General features: G+C 38.4%; 1 protein-coding gene across 2 annotated transcripts in view; it reads left to right on the top strand.

The window, feature by feature from the left end:
• arhgef37 (Rho guanine nucleotide exchange factor (GEF) 37) overlaps positions 1-25,791 on the top strand; it is a 38,954-nt gene that overhangs the window by 7,112 nt on the left and 6,051 nt on the right. The window contains exons 3-16 of one of the 2 annotated variants that reach the window (XM_074674284.1): positions 1,495-1,687; positions 1,986-2,104; positions 6,481-6,929; positions 8,925-9,054; positions 9,670-9,817; positions 12,706-12,905; positions 13,065-13,195; positions 13,603-13,707; positions 16,494-16,607; positions 16,700-16,869; positions 18,031-18,178; positions 18,294-18,422; positions 21,765-21,960; positions 22,361-22,530. In XM_074674284.1, the coding sequence (XP_074530385.1) occupies positions 6,492-6,929; positions 8,925-9,054; positions 9,670-9,817; positions 12,706-12,905; positions 13,065-13,195; positions 13,603-13,707; positions 16,494-16,607; positions 16,700-16,869; positions 18,031-18,178; positions 18,294-18,422; positions 21,765-21,960; positions 22,361-22,530 (2,079 nt within the window). In that variant the 5' untranslated portion in view covers positions 1,495-1,687; positions 1,986-2,104; positions 6,481-6,491. Of the gene's footprint in view, positions 1-1,494; positions 1,688-1,754; positions 2,105-6,480; positions 6,930-8,924; positions 9,055-9,669; positions 9,818-12,705; positions 12,906-13,064; positions 13,196-13,602; positions 13,708-16,493; positions 16,608-16,699; positions 16,870-18,030; positions 18,179-18,293; positions 18,423-21,764; positions 21,961-22,360; positions 22,531-25,791 lie in introns of those variants that run through there. The other variant, XM_074674285.1, reaches the window with a different exon arrangement.

Here is a 25,791-nt window from a genome sequence, read left to right as displayed (position 1 = left end):
CCTTGTAAATAGTCCATTCTCCTCAGTCTTTCAGTTGGGTTTTAAAGTCCATCCACTTTTTCCATTTTTTTTTTTGACAAATAGATTGTTGAAGTCTAAAATTGTGCATAAAGATCTCCATGTAGTATAGTTTTTCCACAATGTCCAACCAGTTTTTCGGAGTGGGAGGGTCCTCCCTATACCACTTTCTTGTTTTGGCTTTCTTAGATGCCGCAAGTAATCTTCCAACCAGGTATCTGTCTTTCTTTTGAATATTTTCTTGTGTTAAGTTTCCCAGATACAACACTTCACGTTTCTTAGGAACTTCATAACCGGTCTCCAGCAAGGTTGTGGGACAAGTGAGGATTTTCCTTTGATTTTTGGGGTGATGAAAAATCATATTTTATTTCTCCAGCCATATTTCCTCCACGTTCTAGAGCTGGATGTTTTACTTTGCGTCTTACACATGTTATGCCATTCTTCTTTGGTTATTTTCCTCTTTAGTTCTTTTTCCCACTGATCTCCAATGTAGAGAGTGGGAGTTAAACTATTTCTTACCATGTTTTGGTTCAGCACTGAAACTATTCTCCTGACTGTGCCTCTTTATGCATTGCATAAAGTTGTCATCAGTCTGTTTAATTCACATGATGAATCCAGCTTTATCTCTTTATTAAAACAATCCCTGATTTGTGGGTACATGAAAAAAATCTTTGCTCTTTAAGTCGTATTCTCTCCTCAGTTTAATGAAGCTTTTTATTTCTCCTTTTTCAATTAATCCGTCAATTATTGTTATGCCTCGAGATGCCCACTGTTTAAACCCTTGGTTTAGGCTTCCTGGTTTAAAATTAGAGTCATGGGCCATCCAACTCAAAATCTTTGCCTCATTCTCCAGTTGTATTGTTTTACTATTTTAAACCAGATTCCCAAAGTGAACCTTGTTATTGAATTCAACAACCCCTCCTTTTCCTTATACATATTTCTGTTCGCAAACAGGGCTCGCTTTAACACAACAAATATGATTTGTCATCAGCAGAATCATCAAACAGAGTGCGGGATTTATCAGAGAAAGGTATCAGTATCAGGTATCCCTACTTTTAGTCTTAAACCCTGAACAGTTTTACTCTTGGACTACCAAATTTTGCAGATACAGCCCCTGGTTTCTGATCAGTTAAGACAAGAAACGAAGGTTTGTGATGACAAACTTGCAGCCTGAGCCCAGCTTCATGCAGCCTCTCAGCACAGCTGTTCACACTCAGAGCTTGTTGCACCACATGTGAAATTCCTTTCTCAGTGTTTTCACAGGTGTATCTACAAAACCAGAGGAAAAACAAACTACTTGAGCTTCTTTTTAAAAAGAGAAAGTTGGACAAACTTCTTAAAAAACAGAGTAATGAGTGTTGCACCATGCTCCTTTTTTGTAACCGTGCTTAGAGTAAAACATGATAATAAATTCATTACTTCCAGTTGAAGAAACCCAAAGCAGAGAGGCATAAATTCCTTTTTGTCTCCTTACAGCAGGAAATCCAGAAAATCCCTTTGCAATTGGAAGAGGATGGGGCGTCCCGCTATGCTTTTGTTTCCCGTGAGAGGAAAACTTCAATCACTTCAGCACTGCGTCTTCATTGGTCTCCTCAGAGTTTCATGAGCCTCTCTGATTGGCCCTTCATTCCAGTGTGAAGACTTTTCCAGCCAATCGCGACCGGCCTGGGTGAGTGCGGCTTCCTCTTCCCACCAGCTGCTGCAGTCGATCAGCTCATTCAGCAGCGTGTGTGAGTGTGTGTGAGCCAACCTTTCCTCCCCCTCCCTTCTTTTTCCTCCACAAAACAGACGACCAACCTTCCTCTGCACTCCCATCCCCCCCTCCTGCTCCCCTCACACACTCATGCTCTGTTATTGCCTCACACACTCCTGCCACATGAGGCCCAGCAGCGGTCTGGTGTGTGCGAGTCACCGGAGAAAGTTACACTAGTGCGTTTATGCCTGTGTGTGTGTGTGTGTGTTTGCAGTGCTGCAGCGAGTCCTCTGCAGCAGATTTCTGCTTCAGTCAGGACAGAGCCTAACGGGACAAACAGAGACAGGAGGGAGACCGCGGCTCGCTACGGCTGAATCAGGGATTCTGCACAAGGTAATCACTCTGTTATGTCATGTTGATGTTTTTAAAGATACTCCGTCACACACACACACACCTACACACACACTGCGGTCAATTTGGGTTCAGATTGTTGGCAGTACTTGTCTCAGCTCTGATTGTGCGTCAGATTTCACTCAGAGGTGTTTGTCATGCAAGGTATTTGTGGTGAATTAAAACTTTAGTGTCTGTAACTAACTTTCAAAAGCAAGGACAAGTTTTTCTGCATCTTTTTCTTTCAGTTTTTTAAACACAAACTGCCTGTGAGTAACTTTTTTCTGCACAAAATAACAAAAAAACACTCAATTTTTTTTATTGTAATAGCGGTATTAGACTGAATCCTTATATAAAGCCTTTTAAAGAAAGTTTTTCAGGCGATATGACTCCATTAGTTTAAAAAAAGTCCTGAAGTTTGATGCTCATCTTTAGCTGTGGATCAGTAATCCTCATCTTCTCTCCACCATATGCTGCTTAAGCCTTAAAACCCCTTTTAGAGAAGGAGAAAGAAAGGATTACAGCCACTATCACCTATTTCCATGGCATTGTGAAACAGCTGATTGGGCTTTAAAAGCACCATTGTTCTGTCAGACCTCTATAGACAGCAAGTGACCTGAAATACGTCACAAAATTTAAAGTTTCACTGATGAATTTAACCTAATTTTGCCAGATTAATCCCTTTAAGATCTCTTTTTTCAAGGTGAAGAGTCTGAATGTGACTGCCATGCAGAGTTTCAACAGCAAAGAACTTACAATCATTCAGAAATAAAAACTCCAGGATAGAAACCAAGCCTAGCTCTCACAACTAATTGTCAAAAACGTCATAAAAGTTCTCACTTCTGTTTCCAAAGCATGGTTAATAAGGATCAAAATAGGTGTTAAAAAGTTCTTCACACCATAAAAACCAAAGAAGAACTAACAAATCAAAACGTGGAGTCTTAATCAAAGGAAACTTGTATTAACTGAATACACTGTAAGGATTTCTCAGTTTTTGTGTCTTGGTTGGATTTTCTTTGGAGCACATCACTCAGGCTGGCAAAGGGTTTGCAGTGAGAAAAGTATTGGAAAGTATTTCTTGGATTAATTTGTAGAGATGGTGGACACTGGAGCATGACTGTCAAAATGAAAGGTCAGAGAGAAGAAAGTGAAACAGGGGAGTGATAGAGCACGAGCTAAACCCTGGGCTAAGCTATTTGTGATGATGTCCTTTCCAACCCACAGTCAGCAGTTATTCTGCAGTGGTCTGTTCAAACCTGAGTCTATCAATAAAATGAAGAGTGAGGTTACGTTCGCTCTGCTTGGTAGATGACTGGCAGGACGTAGCTAACCAGGATTCATTAAAGGCTGGCACAGGTTACAGGAGTCTTCAAACCTTCACATTTAAGCCACGTTTCCATCAAGCAGAATGGTTCGGTTTGTCTCGGTACAGCGTGCATTTTTGCGGCGTTTCCACTGACTTATCCCGGGACAGATCCCCAAATAAACAAGACAACCGTCCCACTTTTTGGGACCCTTTCGTATAGGTGCCAGACTGAACTGATCCACTCTCTGAAGGTGGAGCTACAACACTGCAGACCGTTGATTGGTCAAAAGAATCGTCACTTACCGGGCGAAAGCAGCTGCATTTCTCCCGGCGGCACACAGACTTCTCTGAAACAAAGCTTGATTGTTCTTTGTATCAAAGAGCTACATGCCAATCACAGAGAGGACGAAATGCTGCATGTCTTCCATCTATGCTCTTTGTTTACTGTGTCACGTTTTTCTTCTTCATTGGATTTATTAGCGGAGTAAACTGTGTCGTGCTGCTACAGCGTCACGCTATTGTTTAACAGCTGCAGCTTTCGGCATCCAGCTTACACGCTGTCTACCACGAGAGGGCATAGTTTGCTGTGGAAACGCAAATGGGAAACGCAAACACTTCTGAGTCCATCCACAGGTGTCACTGCAATCAACACAAAAAACAAAAAGAAACGCAACTGAGAGATGCGATCATGAGTAACTCTGTGCTTGTGATATGATGATGTAGTTCAATAAGCGAGTCAAAAATAACCCTCTCATTAGAGTGGGTGCTTTAAAGCCTCTGTTGACGTCTGTTTTGCTGATTCATGTTGGGCCTAATTGTCACAGCAGTGGCTGTGGTAGTCTCTCACGTGGTGATCCAGCTCAGAGGATCCATGACAACACACTCCTTCACTCCATGTTGCTGTGAGATAAACGTTACAGACAGCCTCTGCTGACTGAACCGTTATAGGATTCAACCTCAGGAGCAGGAATGTTACATTATCTGCTGAGAAATTTAAGGAATGCTGCTGTAGATGTTTGGAAACTTTATCCTGAGCTCTTTCTGCAATCTGTAAATAATCCTCCATGGTTGTAGCAGGTTTCTTTCTCCTACATACAGTCTTAGTCATGTAAATGTGTCACTCCTGACTTTTGTTTGAGGAGCACAGCAGGTGTGAAAGAGGAGGACTTAAAGAAGTCAAAGAGATAATCTGTGGCACAAGGATGTTATTGAATCCTGTTTGTCATCACTTTTTCTGACAAAGGTACAAAGAAAAACCTCCATGCGCTCTCAAGAAATATAAGACAGATGTTTGCATGATTTGCCACGACTTTAAACGATCAATAATCAGTTTCAAAGCATCTTTTTACTCTCAAGTCTTATCAGTGTTTAAGATTTTGGTAAAGCTTTTAATGACCGAAAACTTACCTATTAACTATAGCTACTAATTTATTTAAAGCTTTTCCTCTGAATTTCAAAAATAAAAGCAAAGAAATACTTCTGTAGAACAAACCTATTCAAAGAAATTTCACTGGGATTCAAAATATCAACTCAACTCAACACAAACTTAATTAATAGAGCACATTCAAAATAACCAAATTTGACCAAAGTGCTGTACAGATCACAAATAAACAGATAAAATCCTGAGATACATAAAAACATACAACCAGAGCCAATAAAAATGAAATAAAATAGAATAGAATTAATTAAAATTTATAAAAACTTATACCAGATGTCCAATCAGCTATTATTAAAAGCCAGGGAGAAGAGGTGAGTCTTAAGAGAAGATTTAAAAACCTTGATTGACTACACAGAGTGGATATGGAGATGAAGGGATAGGTACCGAGTTAGATACTGTTATAGGCACCGACCCAATTCTGTCAAAAGTACCGGGTACCAATTCACATAAAATCAAAAGGTACCATGTTTAGGTACCTAAATGCAACCTTGGGAGTGTGAGGGAGTGAAAGAGTAGGAGATTTTCCATGCTGGAAATGAACACAGCATTGCAAGGTTTGATATTGAGTAATGAATATATTAAATTGAAAAAAATATATTTTTATCGAACAAATGGATATTTTTTACCACATAAACACAAAAAGTACCAAAAATTGGTACCATTGAGTACTGGTACCGTTTGCCAGGTACCGGGCATCAGTACTGTATCCTTTCAAATGTGAAAGGTACCCATCCCTAATACAGAGGTAGGTTGTTCCTCAGCCAGGGGCAGCAGACACAAAAGCTCAAAAATTATAGAAAGCTAGCTGTTATATTTGCAAAAAATTACTAGGACAGGAAGTGGACTAAATTTATTATCATCTCCTCAACAATCTTATTGTACCCAAAGGATGAACTGGAGTTTTACGTTTTTTCCAGTCAACACCAAACCTTTATCAGACAGATATTATCTTTTTATTACAGCTGAACAAAAGATGAAGGTGTATATTACTCAATGAAATTGTGACTTTATTATGGTCATTAAGTTTCAGTTTCATTTCTTTTAAACTATTTTTAGGCACTTGTCCCTTCAAAAAAAAAAAAACTTTAAGAAGTTTTAAGGATGAGCACAAAATGTTAAAATTTACACCCCAACTTTGTCTGGATTTTTGCTGCCAACTTCAGATAAGAGAATGTTTTTGCCACACTTACAGCATCTTTCAGCACGAACCCAGCCTTAATCTTCTGCAGCTCTTGTTACGTAAACTGTCAGCATCTTCTTCTTTGGTCTTTTGACTTTCTTCGGGTATCCTCCAGGTGAAAGTATGGAACCCTTGTGGGGACATGGAGAAAAAAAAAAGATTTCTCAAGACCTCACAAAACTTTCTCAGGATCTCGCAAATGTTGTCCAAGGGGTCAAAAATGAAATGGTGGAATGGGAGGTTGCTGATGAATTCAACCGTAACCGCTAAAACTTGCAAAACTTTTTTTCCTCTATGTCCCTTTAGGGACTCCGTATGAAAACTGTTTAGAGGATTTTTTCCCCCAGTATTTTTGGAGGTAGAGCCAAACATTCAAGCTCCAACATCAACCAGGTGATTGAAATATGTATTTCATTGCCTGAAATTCTAACTTTCTGCCCTCATCTCTTCAACAGTGATCTCCAACATGGAGGTCCCCAGGAGGCCTCAGCCCTCCTCCTTCACTCTGTCTCTACCTAAACCTGCTCTGTCACCCCTCGGAGGGGTCGAGAAGGTCACCAAGAAGGACTCAGCGGGTGAAAAGCTCCAGGAGCAGAGAGACCGAAGTACAGAGACAGGTCTGTCAGGAGAGGAGAGTTCAGAAGAGGAGTCCAATGTGTCCATAGAGAGCTCTGGACTCGAAAATACAAAAACTGGCGGAGCAAAACTCGAGAGCTCGATATCAGACGAGAGGATGACCGAAGAGGCCAGAAAGAAGTCTGACGAGGACGAAAGAGCAGCGAAAGAGAGGGCCGCTCAGAGGCAGCAGCTGGCCATAGAGGAGCTGGTCATGTCTGAGAGGAATTACCTGAGACTGCTTCAAGTCAGCACGGTGACCATCAGGAGCAACCTGCAGAAGCTACAGGTGAGCTGCTCAGAGGTTTCATTACATCAGAAGCACAATAATCGTTCTCAAACATAAAGGAGACAGGTTTTATGAGCTGATCTGAAAGAGTAGAAAGAGTGAAATCACCTGGAGAAAGGTGTGTAAATACGAGAGGAGGAGTTTAATGATGTCTGAGAGAAGCAGCAGAGAGATGACCAGAGGAGGCGCAGCAGAGAAACGGAGGAAAAAATGTGACTGAATGCTTCTATTGTGGGACGGGAAAAGTCACTGGTTTGTTTTCGAGAGCAATGTGCTCATTGTTTGGTCTTCCAGCACGGCCCACTGTCGTCTCATCAGAATCGAACGCACACAAACGAAACGGTTCTTTATCAGCTGAGCATGAGCATTTCTCTCTTAAGGGAGCAGACACACATGACGTAATGTTAAACTGGATGGTAACCGTGCAGTCATGGAGGGACAAAATGCTAATGCTAGTAAATCCTTCTGTTGTTCAATTCCAGTTCCCACAACATGTTGGCTTCCTGTGCGCTGATGTTTGTTGTTTGTGGTCAAACTCCTCTTTAAGGCTTGATTATACACCATAATACTGTAAAAAATGTAAACATGACAGCGTGCAGACTCAAGCCCCAGGTTTCAAACAGTGTTGTTTTAATGTTATAGCACAGATGTAGCGTTGTGGTGCTGTTGAAAAGCCCGAGCCAATGGTATATTCAGTATTACCTAGACATAATGTCTTTGTTTGTATAGACCCAGTACAAAATACAGATTATTTTCTGTTTAAGTTAAAATGCAATCATAAAGCATTCCCCCAAAATTACTGCTATGACTCACAACATGCTGAAAGAATGCAAATATAAAAATAAAAATAGTGCCTTTTTTTCTTTGACCTTGAAGTCTGTTTTCTGGTATTAGAGTCAAGATTCTGCAAAACTTGGAATTCGGGGACTAAGGCTCAATTCTGAGGAAATTTAATTTCTGAAGGGTCAAAATGTGATTTTTTTTTTTTAAATAAACATTTTTAATAATAAAAAAAAACCTCTCAAAATACTGACTTTGTGGAATTCAAATTTTTACTTTATTAATTATAATAACTTATTAAGATTTTTGTTTCTCAGAATTGAACCCTTTTCTAATTTCTCAAATAAAATTCTTCAAAAGGTTCAGGGAAAACACTTTATTAGTGTTAATTATTTTATTCTTGTTAGTTTTTTATAGTTTACATTAAATACTAATAAAGTAATAAAATAATAATAATTGTGTTTTATTATTATTATTATTATTGTTATTATTATTATTATTAACTAAAATAGTATGGAGGTAAGATCATTAAAAAATAAATTAAAAAAACTAAACAACAACAACAACAACAATTATAATAATGATAATAACAATAACAACAAGAATATTATTATTATTTTTATTATTATTATTACTATTATTATTATTATTATTATTATTATTGTTCTTCTTCTTAATATTATTATTATTATTATTGGATTTTTTAAAATCATTTTTTAATGATCTTACTTCCATAATTTTTTTTTAGTAGCCCTCATCCTGTACCGTATTTCAATACCATTTTCTGGCAGTACACTTTCATTTTTTTGTTAATTTATTTTTTAAAACATTCAGTCTGGTTAGCCCCCTTAAATGAATTATCTTTGTTTTTTGACCAAATACAGCAGCAACACAACGTTTCAGCAGCACAGCCATCAAACCATACAGATACTGATTTTACTTAGGATGTTTTAGGACTAAAAAATGATTGAGTATTAGACTACATTAAAGGAATTGATAAAAGTCAATAGAAAAGACTATGGAAAATTCATGGGCTGTTATTTCTGAGGATGAAAACAAAATGTGGAAAAGGGGCGCTGTGATACTGGTTTCACTGTCAGCCCGGGATGGAGTCGGCTGTCAGCGCAGGAAAATGAAATTGAAGAGTTATGAACTCTGAAAAAATCACAAACTTAAGTTTGAAACTTCATCTTTTTGTGTTTCTGCCCTCCACAGCCTCCCCTTGTCAACCTGGACGGCATGTTCCTCCACATCGAGGAAGTCATCAACGTGTCGAGTCGTCTCCTCAGCCTGCTGGACCAGAAGCAGAGCCAACCTGGAGACCCCCTCTACCTGGAGACTCTCTGTAAGACCTGAACCTCTGACCCTAACTCTGAGGACCTGTAGTGGTCTTTGTCACCTCACAACCTCAGAGTAATCCCCCACAGGAAGCAGTGAAGCTGTTACTGGGTTCACAGAGACCTGTCTCTGCAGGTTTATGGTTCTGACTCACTTCCTGACAGGAAACCGTTTCATCTTCACACATTCATGAGCGAGGATCGAAACTAGCTGACTGAAGCTTTCTCAGACAGGTCTTTGTGCTCCACCACAAACAAACAGAGGAGCTTAATGTTGAGGTTATGCACTTTGGGAACGTGACAGTGTCTTTTCTTTATTGATACGTTGTTAAAACATCTGCTTTATTTAACTCAATAAATGAAAATACACTTAGTGTGGGCTCACACTTCACATTCTGGTTTTTAAACGAGTAAAACTAATGAAAATAAGGATGTAACATTTGTAAATTTGGGTGGAACATTAATATTTTAGGAGGTATAAGCCTACATTTTCTCATTAAAAAAAGATATAAAACGTGAAGATTTTTTCAAACTACAGGCATCTTTTGATGCTTTTACATGAAAATCATGGTTATTTCTTTAAAATGTGTAGTGTTGATGGTTGATTCTTTTTTTCCTGACAGGTAATTCCTTCCTCAGCCTGTCTTCAGACATTGAAGCAGCCTACAGGGAATACCTGGCGAACTATAACTACGTCACAGTGGTGGAGAACAGCTACAAGCAGAAGGAGGCTCTCTGGAACGAGATCGTCAAAGTCATCAAGACCTCAGCGTAAGTTTTTATCAATTTCAGAAGGAGCTGGGAGCAATAATTCTATTAACGGCACTTTAACGCGTTAGTTAGATTAATTAGGTACCCCGCAAGTTAATGCAAGATTAACTCATTCGCTGCCAGCCATTTTCAGAGCACCTTGAACGATCTTTCAAGACCCAAATAATATTGTTTTTTATGACTATTTAAACACCAAAACTACCTAAGAAGAGTGGGCTCTCTTCTTTTATGTCTATCTTCCTGTTTTTGATCCAAAAAACAGACAAAACGTACTTTTTTGATCCCGTTCATCTCGGCGCTCCATCCTTTGATCCTCTCCATGATAACCGTCACGATCGCGCCACTCTTTCTCTGTGAGCTACCACGACACATCCTGAGTTGGAGCGTGAGCTGCCTGAACTTTTCTGACTTGCAGCGTCTCGCTATGTCTCTGTCATCTCACATCTTCTCCTCATATCCATGCTGAGCTCTCATCCAAAGAGCGCACCGCTCTCACCCACAGTCGTTAACGAGCATGATTTTGATTGACAAGCTCCAACAGACCCCCCCCAACATAATTTTTTTCTACCGCAGTAAACGGTTACAATCGATAGAAAAAATGTGGATTTACAAATCTTCTCTTCTTTGTGTATTCATTTGATTAGTCATACACTACAATTTTTTAATGTCCTAGAATTCAGATTCTTTATTTGGGGCCCTTAAGCAGATGCAAGATTAAAATTTTAACAATTAGATTAATTAATTACAAATTCTTTAATTAACTAGATTAATTTTTTAATCACCTGACAACACTAATATACATATAACCATTTTTTAAAAAACATTAATGTAAGAACAGGAACTTCACTTAAATATATACAGGGTTCCTGCGGATCCTTGAAAAGTCTTAAAAGGCATTGAATTCATAATTCTAAAAATAAGGCCTTAATTGGCATTAAAATGTCTTAAATCCAATTTTCAAAAGTCTTAAAAATCTAACCACATTAATAAGATTTATGTTAGATTGAACTAAAAAAATATTTAGCAAAATGTATATATTTTTCAAAAAGAATTTACTGATTTATTGTCATGGCAACATCGTGTAATCACAAAAGCAGAACTAACAAATCAGTGATGTGGCTGCACCAGGATCTTTCAGAGCAGACGCATGTCTTGGTTTTAACTACAGTGCCTGGAGAGGGAAAGAAAAGGTCAAAAACTGGCAAAAAAAAATCCAAAAGTGGCTTAGGAAAATTGATTATGGCAGCAAAATTGGAAATTAAATCGAAAATTTAATGTCAAAAAAACATGTAAAAATTCCAAAAATGTTTCTGACAGTGGTCAAAAAAAAAATTTGGAGGCAAACTAGAAATAAAGTTATAAAAACAGGCTTAAAAAGATAAAAAATGGTCCAGAAGTGGGACAAAGTGTATGAATAAAAAAAAGGGATGAAATTGCAAAAACTGGGCAAAAATGGTACGAAAGTGGAAAAAGGATAATAAATAGGTGCATAATAGGTATGAAATTGTAAAAAAAAAAAAAAATGGGGAAAACTGTGTAAAAAAAATCCATAGGTAGCTTAAGAATATAGTCTTTGGCAGCAAAATTGGGAATCAAATTTGATATTAAATTTGAAAAAACATGTAAGAATTACAAAAATGTTTCTGACAGTGGCCAAAAAACTATGAATGGGGGGCAAAATAGGCATAAAGCTGTAAAAATGGGGTTAAAAAGAAGACAAAAAGTAATGTTTTATTTAAAATAAACATTGGGTCAAAATGGCCTCTCACCCAGGTAAAACATGTGGTGTTTTTATTTTGTTTTGTTTTGTTTTTGTTTGTCAATTGTGGTTCGTTGTCAACTTGGTCTTAAATTTGATTTCAAACGGCTTAAAAAAGTCTTAAAGAGTCTTAAATTTAACTTGGCTTGAGCTGTAGGAACCCTGATATATAAACCCTCATATATAAAATGTTACGGTAAAACTCAATGACACATAAAGCCCCTTCTACAAAAAAATGAAATCTTACCAAGTGTTTTTGTCTTACTTTCAGTAGAAAATGTATTTTTGGACTAAATATGAGCCATATTCACCTGACCAGTCCAGAATAATGCCTTATTTGAAGTTATTTGAAGACAAAAATGAGGTCTGAATTGCTTGTAACAAGCAAAATAAAAAACCTGCCAATAGAATAAGAGAAAAGTTACCAGTTTTAAGACATTATTCTAGGTTTAAGAAAATTTCAAGCTAAATTTTCTTGTTCTATTGGCAGACTTTTTTACTTGTTAGAAGCAATTCAGACCTTATTTTTGTTTTTAAATGACTCAAAACAAGATATTTTTTCTGGACTGACCAGTTAAATGTGTCTCATATCAAGTGTTACAAGACATTTTTTACTCCAAGTAAGACATAAACACTTGATAAGATTTCAGATTTTTGCAGTGCCTTAGAGGGAGAATGTAAAATGGAACAAAAAAAGGACACATAATTCATCTTTCCCATCTTTTCAAAAATAAATTGTGTGTTGTCGTCTCAAAGCAGAGGTAATCCTCTCCCCTATTATAGACGATGCCAATCCATTCCTCCACGGTAGGTTTTCCAGGTTTTAACCACATTCTAGTTGCAGCTTTTCTGCCGGCAGCACTCAGAAACCGAAATTAGTTTTTGATGTTAAACTAACATATTTTGATGTAATGGCACTCAAAGTTAAACTGGATGTCTGTCTGAAAAACACCTTGCAAAACTTTGTAAACCTCACTTTAAAATGGAACCAACGATGGACAGGACCAGAATATGTGAAAATGGTTTGCTTCAGGGCACCAACAGTGTCGCCAGCACGCAGAAGAGTTTGCATAAAGCCTTTTTTGAACTTGAGTGATGAAACTCTAACTCTTACATTAAATCTCTCCAGGCCTGAGGTGAACGCCACCTCTCTGACTTTCTTCCTGGTGATGCCGGTGCAGCGGATCGCCCGCTACCCTCTCCTCCTGCAGACGATCCAGAAACACACGGAGAAGACTCACCCGGTGTACTCACTGCTGGAGCAAACGGCTCACACCTCCATCGCCTTAAACTGTCGCATCAACGAGTACAAACGCTTCAGAGAAGTTGGTGAGACATCAAGATGACCCACTTTGGCTTTCTTAGCAGAAAATATGGTGTTACACCTAACACATGGATTCCTTTTAAAGAGTCTTAGATTCAGTTTCCTGCTGCCCTGGAGCTAGAGGAAGCTTTTGAGATTGATTGTCCCTTGTTTTCTTCTTGCAGCTGACAAATACAAGAAGACTGAAACTCTCTCCATAAAGGACAAAATCAACCGCCTCAACACCCACAGCATCGCCAAGAAGACGGCCAGGATCAGCCAGCACTTTAAACACGAGACTGGAATGGCTACTAAGGTGAGATAAAAGTTCAAGAGTCAACATAACCTGAAAAAACCCTCAAAGAGGCAGCATGTGTGAGGTCAAGGAGAGCTGCAGTTACACTCCTGTAGTTAATAATTCATCAGACGGGCGTCTGACCTACAGAGAAGATGTTTGATATGAGCGTTTATTGACTCTGCAGGCTGCTTTGTTTGGCTACTCCGTACTTTAGGAGGTCACAGTGAGTCTGATAAGGTTTTAAGGCCTCAGAGAGTCCAACACTGCAGCTGAGTGACTCATTTTATATTTCAAATAGCAAAATTAGATCAGCATTTCAAGGTAGTTTAATGCGCCTGTGAATGCACCCGCAGAGCCATGGATTTATTGTTTTTATGCATATTTTAAATCGCCTTTCCTGTTTGTTTACCTGTGTGTGTCTTAAGCTGGTCGACGAGGAGTTTGACGCCCTGGAAGGTTTCTTTTACGTGGTGGAACATGGGATCCTGGAGCTCCTGGAGAATGTGGAGATGTACCTGCACCACCTACGGGTGAGCTGAATTTGTTGCACATTGAATCAAACTGGTCAACAGTTGGTTAAACAGTTGCTCCAACTTTCTTCTCTCCTAGTTTTTGCCACCTCTGCATCCTCTGTACACTGTAAACCCCAAAGTTCAAATTACTCCGTTGGATAAAGCTATGAAAACTTAAAATTTGTTAAGTTCAATCTACTCAAATGTCCGAGTTTTCACTATTGAAACTGATGAATTTGAGTAGATTTAACTTTTGTTACTGTTTAAGTAAGCACAAAAAAATCATTAGTTTCTGTGACTGCGTTTTGTAACCGTGAATGAGGAGGGGAGGTCCTACTGTACCTCAAGATGTGCAGCTGTGACCCAGAAGATTTGTGTTCCACATGGCACAGACTGTTTGTCTGTGCTCTACATGGCATGGACCAGCTGTCTGTGCTCCTTGTGGCATCGATAAGCTGTCTATTGCTCTACGCTAGCAGTCCACAACCATTTTTTCACCACAGACCGGTGCAATGTCAGGCAGTATTTTCATGAACTGTCTCTTCTTCTGTCTCCTCACTGTTTTTTGTACCCTGCCTAAAGAAACTTTCCAAAGATGTTTGTTTTTTTTGTTTATTTTGTGGGGGTTTGGCGGTAAGAATGAGTCATAGATGGGTATGACCGACAGAATCCAGTCATTTTTCAAAATAAAACGTTGCTCAGAATCAGATAATGCATCAAACTGAAATATTAGAAGTTGAGTACTTTTTATGTGCAGCCCGTTACCAATTGACCCGCGGCCTTAAGGTTGGGGACCACTACTCTAGACGATATGGACTTTTCGTCCCCCCAAAAATTCTTCTACACTTAACTTGGAAATTGGCCAATTAGCATGTCATTCCAGTCAAAAGTTTCATTTGTTAATACATTAACCATTAGGCACACACTGCAAAAGTCAGTAGGTACAAGACTTTGTGCCATGGAGCACAGACCACCAGTCAGTGCCGTGGTGTACAGACCACCTCTGCCCCCTGAAGAACAATATCTCAATGAACAGCAGGGTCTCATATCTTCTGCCTTCCCTCCTCACTCATGGTTACTAAAGTTATGAAATTGGAGCTGATTTTTTTTGTGATGGCGTTTGTAACCATGAGTGAGGAGGAAGCGCTGTGTATATAAGACCCAGCTGTACTTTAAAATGGTATTTAATGTAATTATTCAGATCTGCTTCAAATTTTTCTTTAACAGTGCTAAAATTCTTTAACATTGCTTAAAAGCAGGTAAATATAAAGTATAAGCATCAAAATAGCTTGACTAAAAAATAGTACATAAAAAATTGAATAAATGAATAAAGAAATATTCATACAAATTCAAATACAAATACAAATTCAATTAAAAAAAAAGAAAATTTATTCATTAAAAAACAAAATAATTGATATATAAATTTGAACAATGTAAATTGTTAAAATCAGTTAATAGATTAAGTAACCTATGCATAAAAATGCAAGAAAAAAAAACAGATCTGCTTCAAATTGTTATTTATTTTAAAGTCAGCATTACTTAATTTTTTTGAAGCAACAAATTTCCATATTTTTTGAGTAAGGTCAACTTGTTATGTTTTACAGTGAATGCAACATTCTTTAACATTGCCTAAAATTTTGATTTGCAACAAATAGACATCAGGTTTGTTTGATAAAAGACATTCAGTAGATTGATTTTCCATAATCGTAACTACTTAAGATGTTAAATTAACTTAAGTTTTTATATTTCATTACTTTTTTTTTTTTAAGTAACCAGTTAGCTAACATTTTTTCAAGTAAACTGACATATCCGTGTTTACAGTGTACGTCTTAAATACCCAGAGTTCAGCAGGAATCTGCAGCGGTTTGCTCAATGAACCAGCCATCAGAGCTACCAGCTAAACACGATGTAAACATAGCATCAACAACACCAACAGAGAGCCAGTTAATAGTCATAAGTTAAAAGTCAGAGATCACATCGTGAAAAAAAGTCCACAACTCTCTCCAACCTCACATCCAGAAAGGAAACAGCTCAGAGAAACAGCCAGAAAGAAATCGGATTAGTTTAGAGAAAAAAGAACAAACAGGAGCGACTGTAACCGGCTGCAGACACACAGACAGTTTTAAGGAGGTCATAATAAATGTTTTGTTTGCCCTTGAGTAAAACATTGGCTCCAGATGCTTCCAGAGTCCCTGCTCACTGCTGATAAGGAAATGTTCAACATAAATGTGTCTTTGTTTGTCTTTTGTACTGTCTCCAGACTTCTGTTTGTCTCATTTGAGTGTTTTCAGTTTTTCAGAGTCTTTAAACCCAGAGTGTTGAGCACTGGAAATTTCTTTGTTGATTGAAAGGAAGACCTTATCTAAAGAGTAAAAAGAGCCTTAGTGGTATCTAACTAGTTTAGAAAAACATGAACCCGTGACTTTAGGTTTTCTTGGGACTCGTGGAGAAGTGGAAGACGTGTTTGTGTATTTATTCCTACTCATGTTTCTGAGTCATGCTGTGTAAACTCAGAGGCTCCAGGAGTCAAACACATGAGTTCCTTTCTGTTCATTTCCACCCTAAAATTATCCTCTGGTGAGTTTTTTCCTCCATCTCTCCCCGACCAACAACAGTCAGTCCTGTGTTCTCCATGTTTTACATTTTCCTATGTTTTCAGTGCCTGGAAATGTCTCCTAATTTTAAATGCTGCTCTAATAATAAAGTTTTTCTTACACAATCATGAAGCTACATTTACAAGATAAATTAAACTTAAAATGTGATTAAAATGCAGTTTTTAATCTCTTCCATTTTTATTCCCTCAGAGGTTCCTGTCGTGTAAAACAGAGGAGTTTGACTTCGACATGGACGGGGAGAAAGCTCCTATTTGCTACAAAGAGATCACTACAGCGCTCAGACAGTGGATTCTCCCCACATTTGTGAGTCTGATCATCGTTTCTGAACTCAAAACCTGTGCGTAAACATTCTTATTTAGTATGACCGAAGATGAATCTGCTGTGTTTCCTTAAAGGAGAAGAGGTTGAGGACGCTGATCCACAAGCCGCTCTGTGCGCTCCGGGACCTCCTGGTGGGTCCGAGGAACCTGATCAGGAAACGTTTGGACAAGCTGCTCGACTACGAAGTGATCTGTGAGAAATCCAACCTGAGCTACGAGGAGCAGGCCGTGGCAAACACCTACAGGTAGAAAGAGAGGAGGATAGACAGGTGTTAAAGTCATGGACTCAGATGATGGACTTTTATTCTTACACATGCTTTTAAAGGTGCAGTTTGTAGAATTCAGCATCATCTGACACAGAACATAAAATTCATGCGTATAAAAAAAAAAATGTCATTTTTGTTTATTTTTAATTACAGAAAGAGCAAGTTCCTGTCAAATAGGCCATCTTAATACAGTAGCTCAGAATTGACGAACCATACCCCATGTGCCTTTTTTACATCTGATCAAAAGTGGGCCAGGTGTAGGACGGTGCCGGAAAAAAAGGGAGCAGCTAATGTTAAAAAGAGATAAATTCTAGAAATTAATAGAAACCTGTGGCTGTAAAAGCTGGACAAATGAAGGGTCAGAAAATTTTTAAAATCTAAACCTTTATGTTTTCTATATTTCCAGAAAGGTAAAAAAAAAAAAAAGAAAGAAAAAGAAAAGAAAAAAGAAAAAAAAATAGGAGAGTAAATAAATTAAAAAAAAGCTTAACAAATATCTCATAAAAACCAAAGCAGGTGAATAAAGTATAAACATCAAAAAATCTTGGCTAAAATAATAAAATAAAAATAAAATAAATTAATTAATAAAGGAAGATAAAATAAGAATAAATTCACTGTAAAAAAAGAACATTAATTCATTAAAAATAATAATAATTAACATATAAATTTGAAAAATAAAAATTATTACAATTGGTTTTAATTTAGTAACTTAAGTATAAAAATGTAAAAAATAAACTTAAATAAAATTGATTAAATTAATGAATTGATACAATAAATAGAGAATATAAATGAATTACAATAATAAAAAATATATATATATTTAAAATTTGTCAATGAAAAATTAGAAATAAAATGCAAATAGGGAAAAAATCCTTTTCCCTTCATCTTATCATAGCAAAGCGCCACAGTAAATTTTGTTCAGTGTGGAGTTTTCTTTTCACAGATACTTAAAGTGTTTATTCTGTTCAGGAAGGTAAACTGTTGTGTTGAACTGTTTTTTGCTCTCAACTGTTTCCAAATATTGACTCTCACCTTTCCTCCACAACAGATTCTGTTTGTCTGAGTTAGAGCCAGACTGTGTGTCTGTGTTGAAACTGATCTTGTGAATAAAATGATAAAAGTATTTTTTTTTTCCTGCAGGACGATGAACACACTGCTCCTCAACGAGCTCCCTCAGTTTAACGGTCTGGCTCTGCAGATGATCTGGAGTATGTTGGGGACATTCAGCTGTCTGCACAGAGACCTGGCCTCAGACATGGAGCAGATGTTTCAGGGCTTCGCACAGCAGGTGCTCTCATATACACACTCAACTCTCTGAGCCTGTTTGAATAAAGCTGCAAAGACATATACTTGAGAGGTCTGCAAGTTTTCAGCTCAAAACTGATTTCTCTATGTCCTTTCAGCTCCCTCAAAGCTCTCTCAACCCCAAAGCATTCTGGGAGTGGGCTGAATCTGCAGTGCTGGAAGGAGCGAGGAGGCTGGAGACTTTATGTCGAACTGTGCAGGACACGTTAAACGCCCCCGTTGACCAGGTTGGTGCAAGAGGAGCTGATGCTAACAGTGTGCCGAAAATATCTCAGCTGTCAGACTGATTGACTTTTAATCTTTTAATGTTGTTTTCATACCTGTAAACCATTAACTTCATTTCCAGAGATCAAATCTTAATAACTCTGTTAAACAGAGTTGACTTTACTGACGTGCTCCTGCTCAAAGATGATATCAGAAAAATCAATGACTGAACGGTTAATGACAGCTGTTATTAGTTTGAACAAACTTTTCTCCAACATACGTCCCTCCTTCCTGTCAGACTCCTCAAACTGGGTCACATTCCTGAAACCTGCTCTGCAGCGTTCATTAATAACTCAGAGGGAAAAGAGGGAACAGGTTTGCACAGTGCAGTCACGTTTCGTCAGAGTAATAACACAAAGGAAGATACGAGCAGCTCCTGACAGGCGATAATTTCCTCCAACATGCTGAGGAATTTGCTGAGTCATGATTGTGATTCATATCTGCTGCTTCATGTCATTCACGTGTTATTAGAAATCCGTCATGGATGTGGAAGCGCTGAATGTGCTTTTTCTTGTCTGTTAACTTTCTGTATCACTTCCCAGCACGGTCACACTTCGGCAGACAGGAAACAGTTCTTGTCATCTCCATGCAGCTGTAATTACTGGACGGGAGAAAAAGTTTTTACGCCAGCAAAATCATTTCAGAGAGCCCTGTAGGATAACTTTGGTTAGACACAGAAGAGGATCTCGTCCACACTTGAGACCAACCAGTGCCTTACTACCTATACTTTTTAATCTTGATATGACAGTTACGGTGGCCAGTGGGTGTCAGCAACAACACAACAGAGCCACAACTGAAGTTATCCAAACAGACACAGAAATGTTGTAAAAGTGAGTAGTAAGTGATCAACTTCATCCTGATCCAATCCTGGTATTGGGTATCAGCCCTGATACAGCCCCTTAAAGCTGGATCAAGCATGGATGGGAAAGGATCGGTCCAAACTTGACGCTAAGGCTTAACTATGATTTAGTCTACAGGGAATAAAATTTACAAGTGACTCATCATTTCTGTAAGTTCTAAAACTTTGTTTTAACCAAACTTCTGTCAAACATTTAAACACTTACAGTTTAAAGGTCCCATATTCTGCTCCTTTTCTGCAGTTTAATATGGATCATTGATGTCTTCATGAAATGGTAGTAACATGTTTTGGTCCAAAAACCCAATAAATCAAGCACAGCAGCATTGTTTCCAGGCTCTCATAGCCCCTCTGTTCAGAACGCTCTGATTTAGTGGGCGTGGCCTTCATATGTAAATGAGCCACTGCTGATACCGCCCCGCTCTTCCACATCACTGAGAGTGGCGCCACAAGCTCCGAGTGCACAATGTTTAGAAATCAGTGAAGCTCGTTTACTGTAACATTACAGGCTAAAACAACAGGCTAACTGCAGCTAAAGTTAGCATCCTGAAGCTAACACATAGACAGGGGGGACACTGAGGTAAAGGTTGCTTGTGCATGGAACTATGTGGCTGTTTACAGCCAAAAACAGAGCAGTGATAGCTCTTAAACTTTGGCATTCTCCTCCGGAGAGAGGAGTGGACGGGGAGGAGGTTCGGGGGTATCTGCTCCGGTGGACCAATCAGGTCAGACTTGCTCCTGATTGGTCAAAAAAAGGGAATCGCTGAAGTCGGCAAATCCTGGAAAATCCAAACAGCTCGTTTTAGGTCAGGATGTTACATTCACAAGCTCCACTAAATACAGGTTTTTTCATTAAATATCACATTTTGTGGGCTGGGAGGAAAGACAAAGACCCACAAATTTAACTAAAAGACTTAATAAAGTGATTTTTGCATAATATGGGACCTTTAAATAAATATCAACCTCAGGAATTCCGTATGTACCCATTTTATGTCTTTTGCTCAAAACACTCCCAATCTTATCCCACAGTAGAGCATGCAGCTGATTATTTAAAACTGGTATCGGATCAGTATCGGGACCAAAACAGTTGGATCAGTGCATCTCTACTTCATCCATGATAAATGTAGCATTAAAGTTTTATTTATCATAGCTTAAGTTAAAAAACAAAACAATCCTTCACCTACTTTCACAACTTTTCTGTGTCCGTCAGGTAAACTGTCCTCTTAACTTCCGTTATGTTGTTGCTTTTGCAAATCGGCTGATACCTACAGGCCACCGTAGACAGTTGAGGTAGCTGAGCTTCATTTCTACCTTACACTAAGCTATAAGGACATGGTGGCTCTACTAGCAAATTGTTACCACTGTATTCTACCAGAGCATCAACTAAAAATGGTTTTGAAGACCTGCAGTTTATTTCCACCATTTTTGATCATTAAATTATTTTTATTTATGAAAACATCCAGCCAGCTTCTCAAGTGGACAAATGAAAGAAGAAAGAAGGAATCTGTTTAACTTTCGCACATAATACTTTCTCTTCCTGACAGTAAATTATTGTGTGATTATAAGAAACTTTTTCATTAAGTTTAGTTTCTAGTGTGTGCAACGATTTTTTTCTCTGTTTTTGTCACTTTCAGGCCTCCGTAGAACTCAGACGTTGGAGTCAGAATCCACACTGAATTTTTTTCCTGACATGTCTGACTTTAATCTCTGAATTTCATGGTGCCCTAAGAGAAGCGTCAAAATCAAAATTGATTCTTTTTTTTAAAAAGGGGGGGAATTGTTACTGTGATCTGAAAAATATATAAGAGAAATTAGTTCAAGTATTGTTTTTGAACTCGGAATTCTGAGATTAGGTATAATTTTGAGCAAAGAAAAACTTGAATTCCTGACTTTTATCTGAAGATTTTAGAGTAAACAAGTCAAAATTCTGACTTTTTTTTACCCAGAATCCAGACATTTTTTCCTCAAATGAAGTGAAAAAAGTCTGATTAGCTTTTTTAGAATTCTTGGACTTAGGTTAGAATAGTGATGAAAAAAGGGAATATTTTTCATACCTCTCAAAATTTTGACTTTGTCTTCAAATTCTGAGGAAAAATGTAAAATAATCTGAGATTTTTTCAGAATTAATAGAAAAAATAATGTTGATTTCTTTTTCTTTGACTTCTTAAATAAAATGTAGAATTCACAATTCTTGCTAAAGCTTCAGAAGTCTGACTAATCTGACTAAACTTTTCTTAAAATTCTGGAAGGAAAGTTAGAGGTCTGAGAAAAAAAGCCATAATTTGTACCTTTTTCAGATTTCTAAGGAAAAATTTCCATGGATTTTTCTTGAGCTCTAAAGTTAAAGTCAAAATACCAAAACAATTTTCTACTTCTAATTCATGTCAGATCCATTTAAATAACTTTTCCCTCGTTTCTCTCTCTTCCTTGTCTTTGTTTGGCCTTGTAGCCTCTGAGTCCGTCCTCACAGCGCCGTCTGAAGCAGCTGACTGACAAACACGGCTCTGGAAAGATCTACCAGGTGGTGGCGGCTGTGGTTGGAAGCAGGGACCTGGACTTGAATCTGGCCAGAGGAGAGCTGGTGGCCGTCATCAGTGAGTCCGACACCAGAGGGGACAAAAGGAGATGGCTCGTAGACGCAGGAGGTGAGAATCACAGCTCTACTTCAGTTTGTCTTTTTAAAAAGTAATAAATGTGATGCTAGGGATGCTTACTGATTTTAAGACCAATAATTATATTTATTTTTATCCACACTGAGAGAAACAGATGGTATAGAAAACAAACACCTAAATGCAGATCTTTGGCACCATCCTCTGGATGTTTGGTGTAATTGCAACCATCAGAAATAAGACAAGGAAAAGTAGGCTTATTTATACCAAGAGCAAAACAGAAAATATCAGAAACTGCAAAATAAAGAAGGGAGAAAGACAAAATTGATAAAAATGTTTCTTTTTTGAAAAAAAAAAAAAAGTTGTGAAAAATAATTTGATTTTCGTGAATCAGCATAACTACGACTTGTCCTTTAACTGTCTGTTCCTCCTGCAGGTAGAAGAGGCTACGCTCCATCGTCCAAGCTGATTCGTTATCATCAGCCCACTGATGACCCGCCTCCTTCACCACACCTGGTCTTACCTGATACTGCAACAGGAATCAGGAGACACTCGTACACACCTGAGGGTCGCCCACTCAGCGTCATGAGCCAGCCCTGCTTCCAGGTGAGTGATTACCTTTAAACATAGACTGTGTGGCATGAATTAATCAGATATAAGTGAGCCTCAATCACTCCAAATCATCAGCACTGAAAGAGAAACATCAACTGTTTCTAGGCAGAGAAAATGCATTTGATTGCAGACTACAAGATCCAACCAGCAGGTGGCAGTAGAGGGTGTTCGTCCTTTTCCTAGAGGAGCCTAAGAGACAAAATGTAACTGTACAGCAGACTTAACTGTCTATTCATGCATCACTCTACCTCTAACCCTGAATCAAGGACGTAGGTTATCATCTCCTCAAACTATATCTTAATATTTTTACAGTAAACTGATTAAAATGTGACCCGCTGCGAGGAATTTTTGCACGCAGAGAGACCTGTACTCTCACTGAATGGTCATAATACAGTTCAGATCCTCAAAGTGGCCTTTATTTTTGAAATGCTGATTTACTTTCAGAAATTCAAAATTCAAAAATTGCACACTTGAAAAACTGAAATCTTTTAAAGTGTTTTTTTCTTATTTTCAACGAGAAAAATTTGCTTGAAACTAGATTAATGTCTTGATGCAAGTAACTTTTCTCTTGTTCCATTGGCAGATTTTTGGTACAGACCTCATTTTTGTCTCTAAATAACTTGAAGCAAGACATTTTTCTGCACTGGTCAGGTGAATGTGGCTCATATTGAGTATAACAGGAGAATTTTTACTTAAAATAAGAGAAAAAACACTTGATAAGATTTCAGTTCTTGGCAGTGCAGACAGCATCAGCAGTGTATTTATAAATCTAAACTGGAAAACACTCTTCTACGGCCTGAGCAGCCTTGCCTTGTAATTTGAAAGCCTATTTTTATAATTATTTTGTGTTAAAAAAAAAATGCTTAACATGATCTAAAACTCATGAAAATGTATACTTGTCCAATATGGATGGATGAAATTGGCTCACTTGCGCCCTCTAGCAGTTTTTAAGGGTTGAGCCTCTCAGGACAGGTCTGTTGTTCACACATTCAGGTCCTTAAGACTTAAAATAAGTCTCCTAACAACATGTTGAGATGTATAAAGGAAGTGAGATATTTTGGAAAAAGTTGAGCCATTTTACGTGTCCTTAAAACGTTTCTTCTTCAAAGGGGAATGTCTGATCCAACTGTTATGAGGTTTACAGATAGACGTAGGGTGACCAGGAGCTGACAAGCCACATGTGGGACAAACATTTATATTTCTATTGAGACCAAGCTTATATTAGTAACAACAATTTGATTTGGTTGCACACCGTTTGTACATTTGTGTTTTTTTTTTCCCCCTCTACTTGAAGCTACTTTTAAAAAAAATGAACGAAGAAACTACAAGTTTCTCAGAGCTTGTGAAATATTGTAATTGTTTACATTTGAAGTATCAGCTGTTTTTTACATTCAGTGTATATTCTCAGCTCCTAAAGGTTGACTAATCTGTGCGCAATTAAACAAAAAGGCATGAGTGACAACATTTTAACTTTCTACAAAAGCCTTTTTTTGTAGATTTTGCATCATGACGTGTGTCGCTTCGCATCATACTCACTTCTATACTTTCCCAAAACAAGTTCCCAAAACACTCACTGTGAATCACCCTGCACTGGTTTCGAGCTTAGATAAATATTTTCCTAGCTCCTTTTCCTCCAAGAAACATTGTGTTTTTCCACAAAATCTGCATTTTGGTGTCTGACACTTTTACCTTTGTTTTTCGTGTCAGTGGGCAGAGGTGAGAAGGACACAAGTGACAGGTTGATGAACTCCTGACCCCACATGTACGTTAATATTGACTGACAGCAGACACATGTAATAGTGATGGCCCTCTTTCAGCTGTTGGATGAAAATCATGCCTAAAGAACGGAGACTGACACACTTTTGAGAGCAATAGCCGATGTAATGCGGGACATCATCTCAATGGAAAAGTGATTAAAATGCTGTCTAGTCCCACACAAAGTAAGACACCAGGGGCCGGTACTACGAAGCTGGATTAGCTCTCAGAGAGATAACTTCCAGGATAAGTTTTGGGTTTTCCGTACTATGAATGTGGATCTCTTTTTATCCAGACACGTTGCCCCGGTAACTGATGCTGAACGCCAAACCTGGTCCGGAGCAGGTTAAGTTCCAGGATAAGAGCTCACGGGGTGTGACAGACCGCCCGCTGACCAATCGGTTCTTGGGCGGGCATGAAAGACCGCACAGTCACCAGTTTGCTCAGCCGGAGTGAAGTCCTCCAGCGCGGGACCGCCCCCTGTCTTTTTGGCCCAACATTTTTTCTTATGGGCTGTGAACAAACAATATCTCACTGATCATCATAACTGAGACATTGTCAGGGAAAAGTAGAAATGTGTGCAAATGGAATCTTTCATGAAATGAAAAATACATTATTTATCCCAAAGAGAAATTCAGGAAATTCATACTGACCACTTTGAAGGATGTTTTTATATTTATTTTTTATTTGCTCCCACATCCTTTTTCCCGACTGATATTGCATCTGCAATACAAACTGCCAATAATGAGCATTTTCCTTACGATTTGTAGGAAAGTGGACTCTTTCTAATTATGAGGTGGGATATGATGCTGATCACACACACACTGACTGACAACATGAATGAATAAGGACCTAACTGCCTGTGTCGTCACACGATGAGATAGGTCTATTAATACCAGCAATTTGGAAATTTACACACTCACAGAGTCTGCGATTTTTTTGCAGCAATCCCTCCGGCTTGGATAATACTGTGGTACTCCTCGTATTATTTGCTGCGCCTCCGCCGTAACGTAGGCTGCTCTCTTCTCCATTGTGGAAAATACTCCGGGGCTGCTAACCACGCCCATTTTATGTGTGCGCGCACAGATCCCAGCCGGATTCACTTATCAAGTTGAAAACGAGCTTCATAGTACAGCAGATCTGGATGACAGAGATCCGGTGAAGTTCAGCGAGTTGTCGCAGAGTTATCCTGGATGACTTAATCCAGCTTCGTAGTACAGGCCCCTGGTCTCAGATAGAAGGGACCTGAATTCTGAATAAAAAACAGAGCTTCTTCACCATAGTCTGGTGGTGTAGCTGTTGTGAGCCCACAAAGTTAGTTGTTCCATCAAAACAGGATGCAATGCACATCTTGAACGTGCATGCTCCAATCTGACCCAATGGTATTGTGCTTAATGAGGGTAGCTGCTGCTTCTCTAGGAGCCAAATCTTCAAGACTGTGAACCCACCATGCAGAGGTGAGAGTCCTCAAAGGGAACTTATCGTCCTCACCTTCCAGGT

This window comes from Halichoeres trimaculatus, unplaced genomic scaffold, assembly GCF_033239565.1.
Source record: "Halichoeres trimaculatus isolate MK-OKI-2021-1 unplaced genomic scaffold, fHalTri1.1 fHalTri1_scaffold_7, whole genome shotgun sequence".
In the NCBI taxonomy this organism is placed as follows: Eukaryota; Metazoa; Chordata; class Actinopteri; order Labriformes; family Labridae; genus Halichoeres; species Halichoeres trimaculatus.
This window is presented reverse-complemented; position numbering and strand designations above follow the sequence as displayed.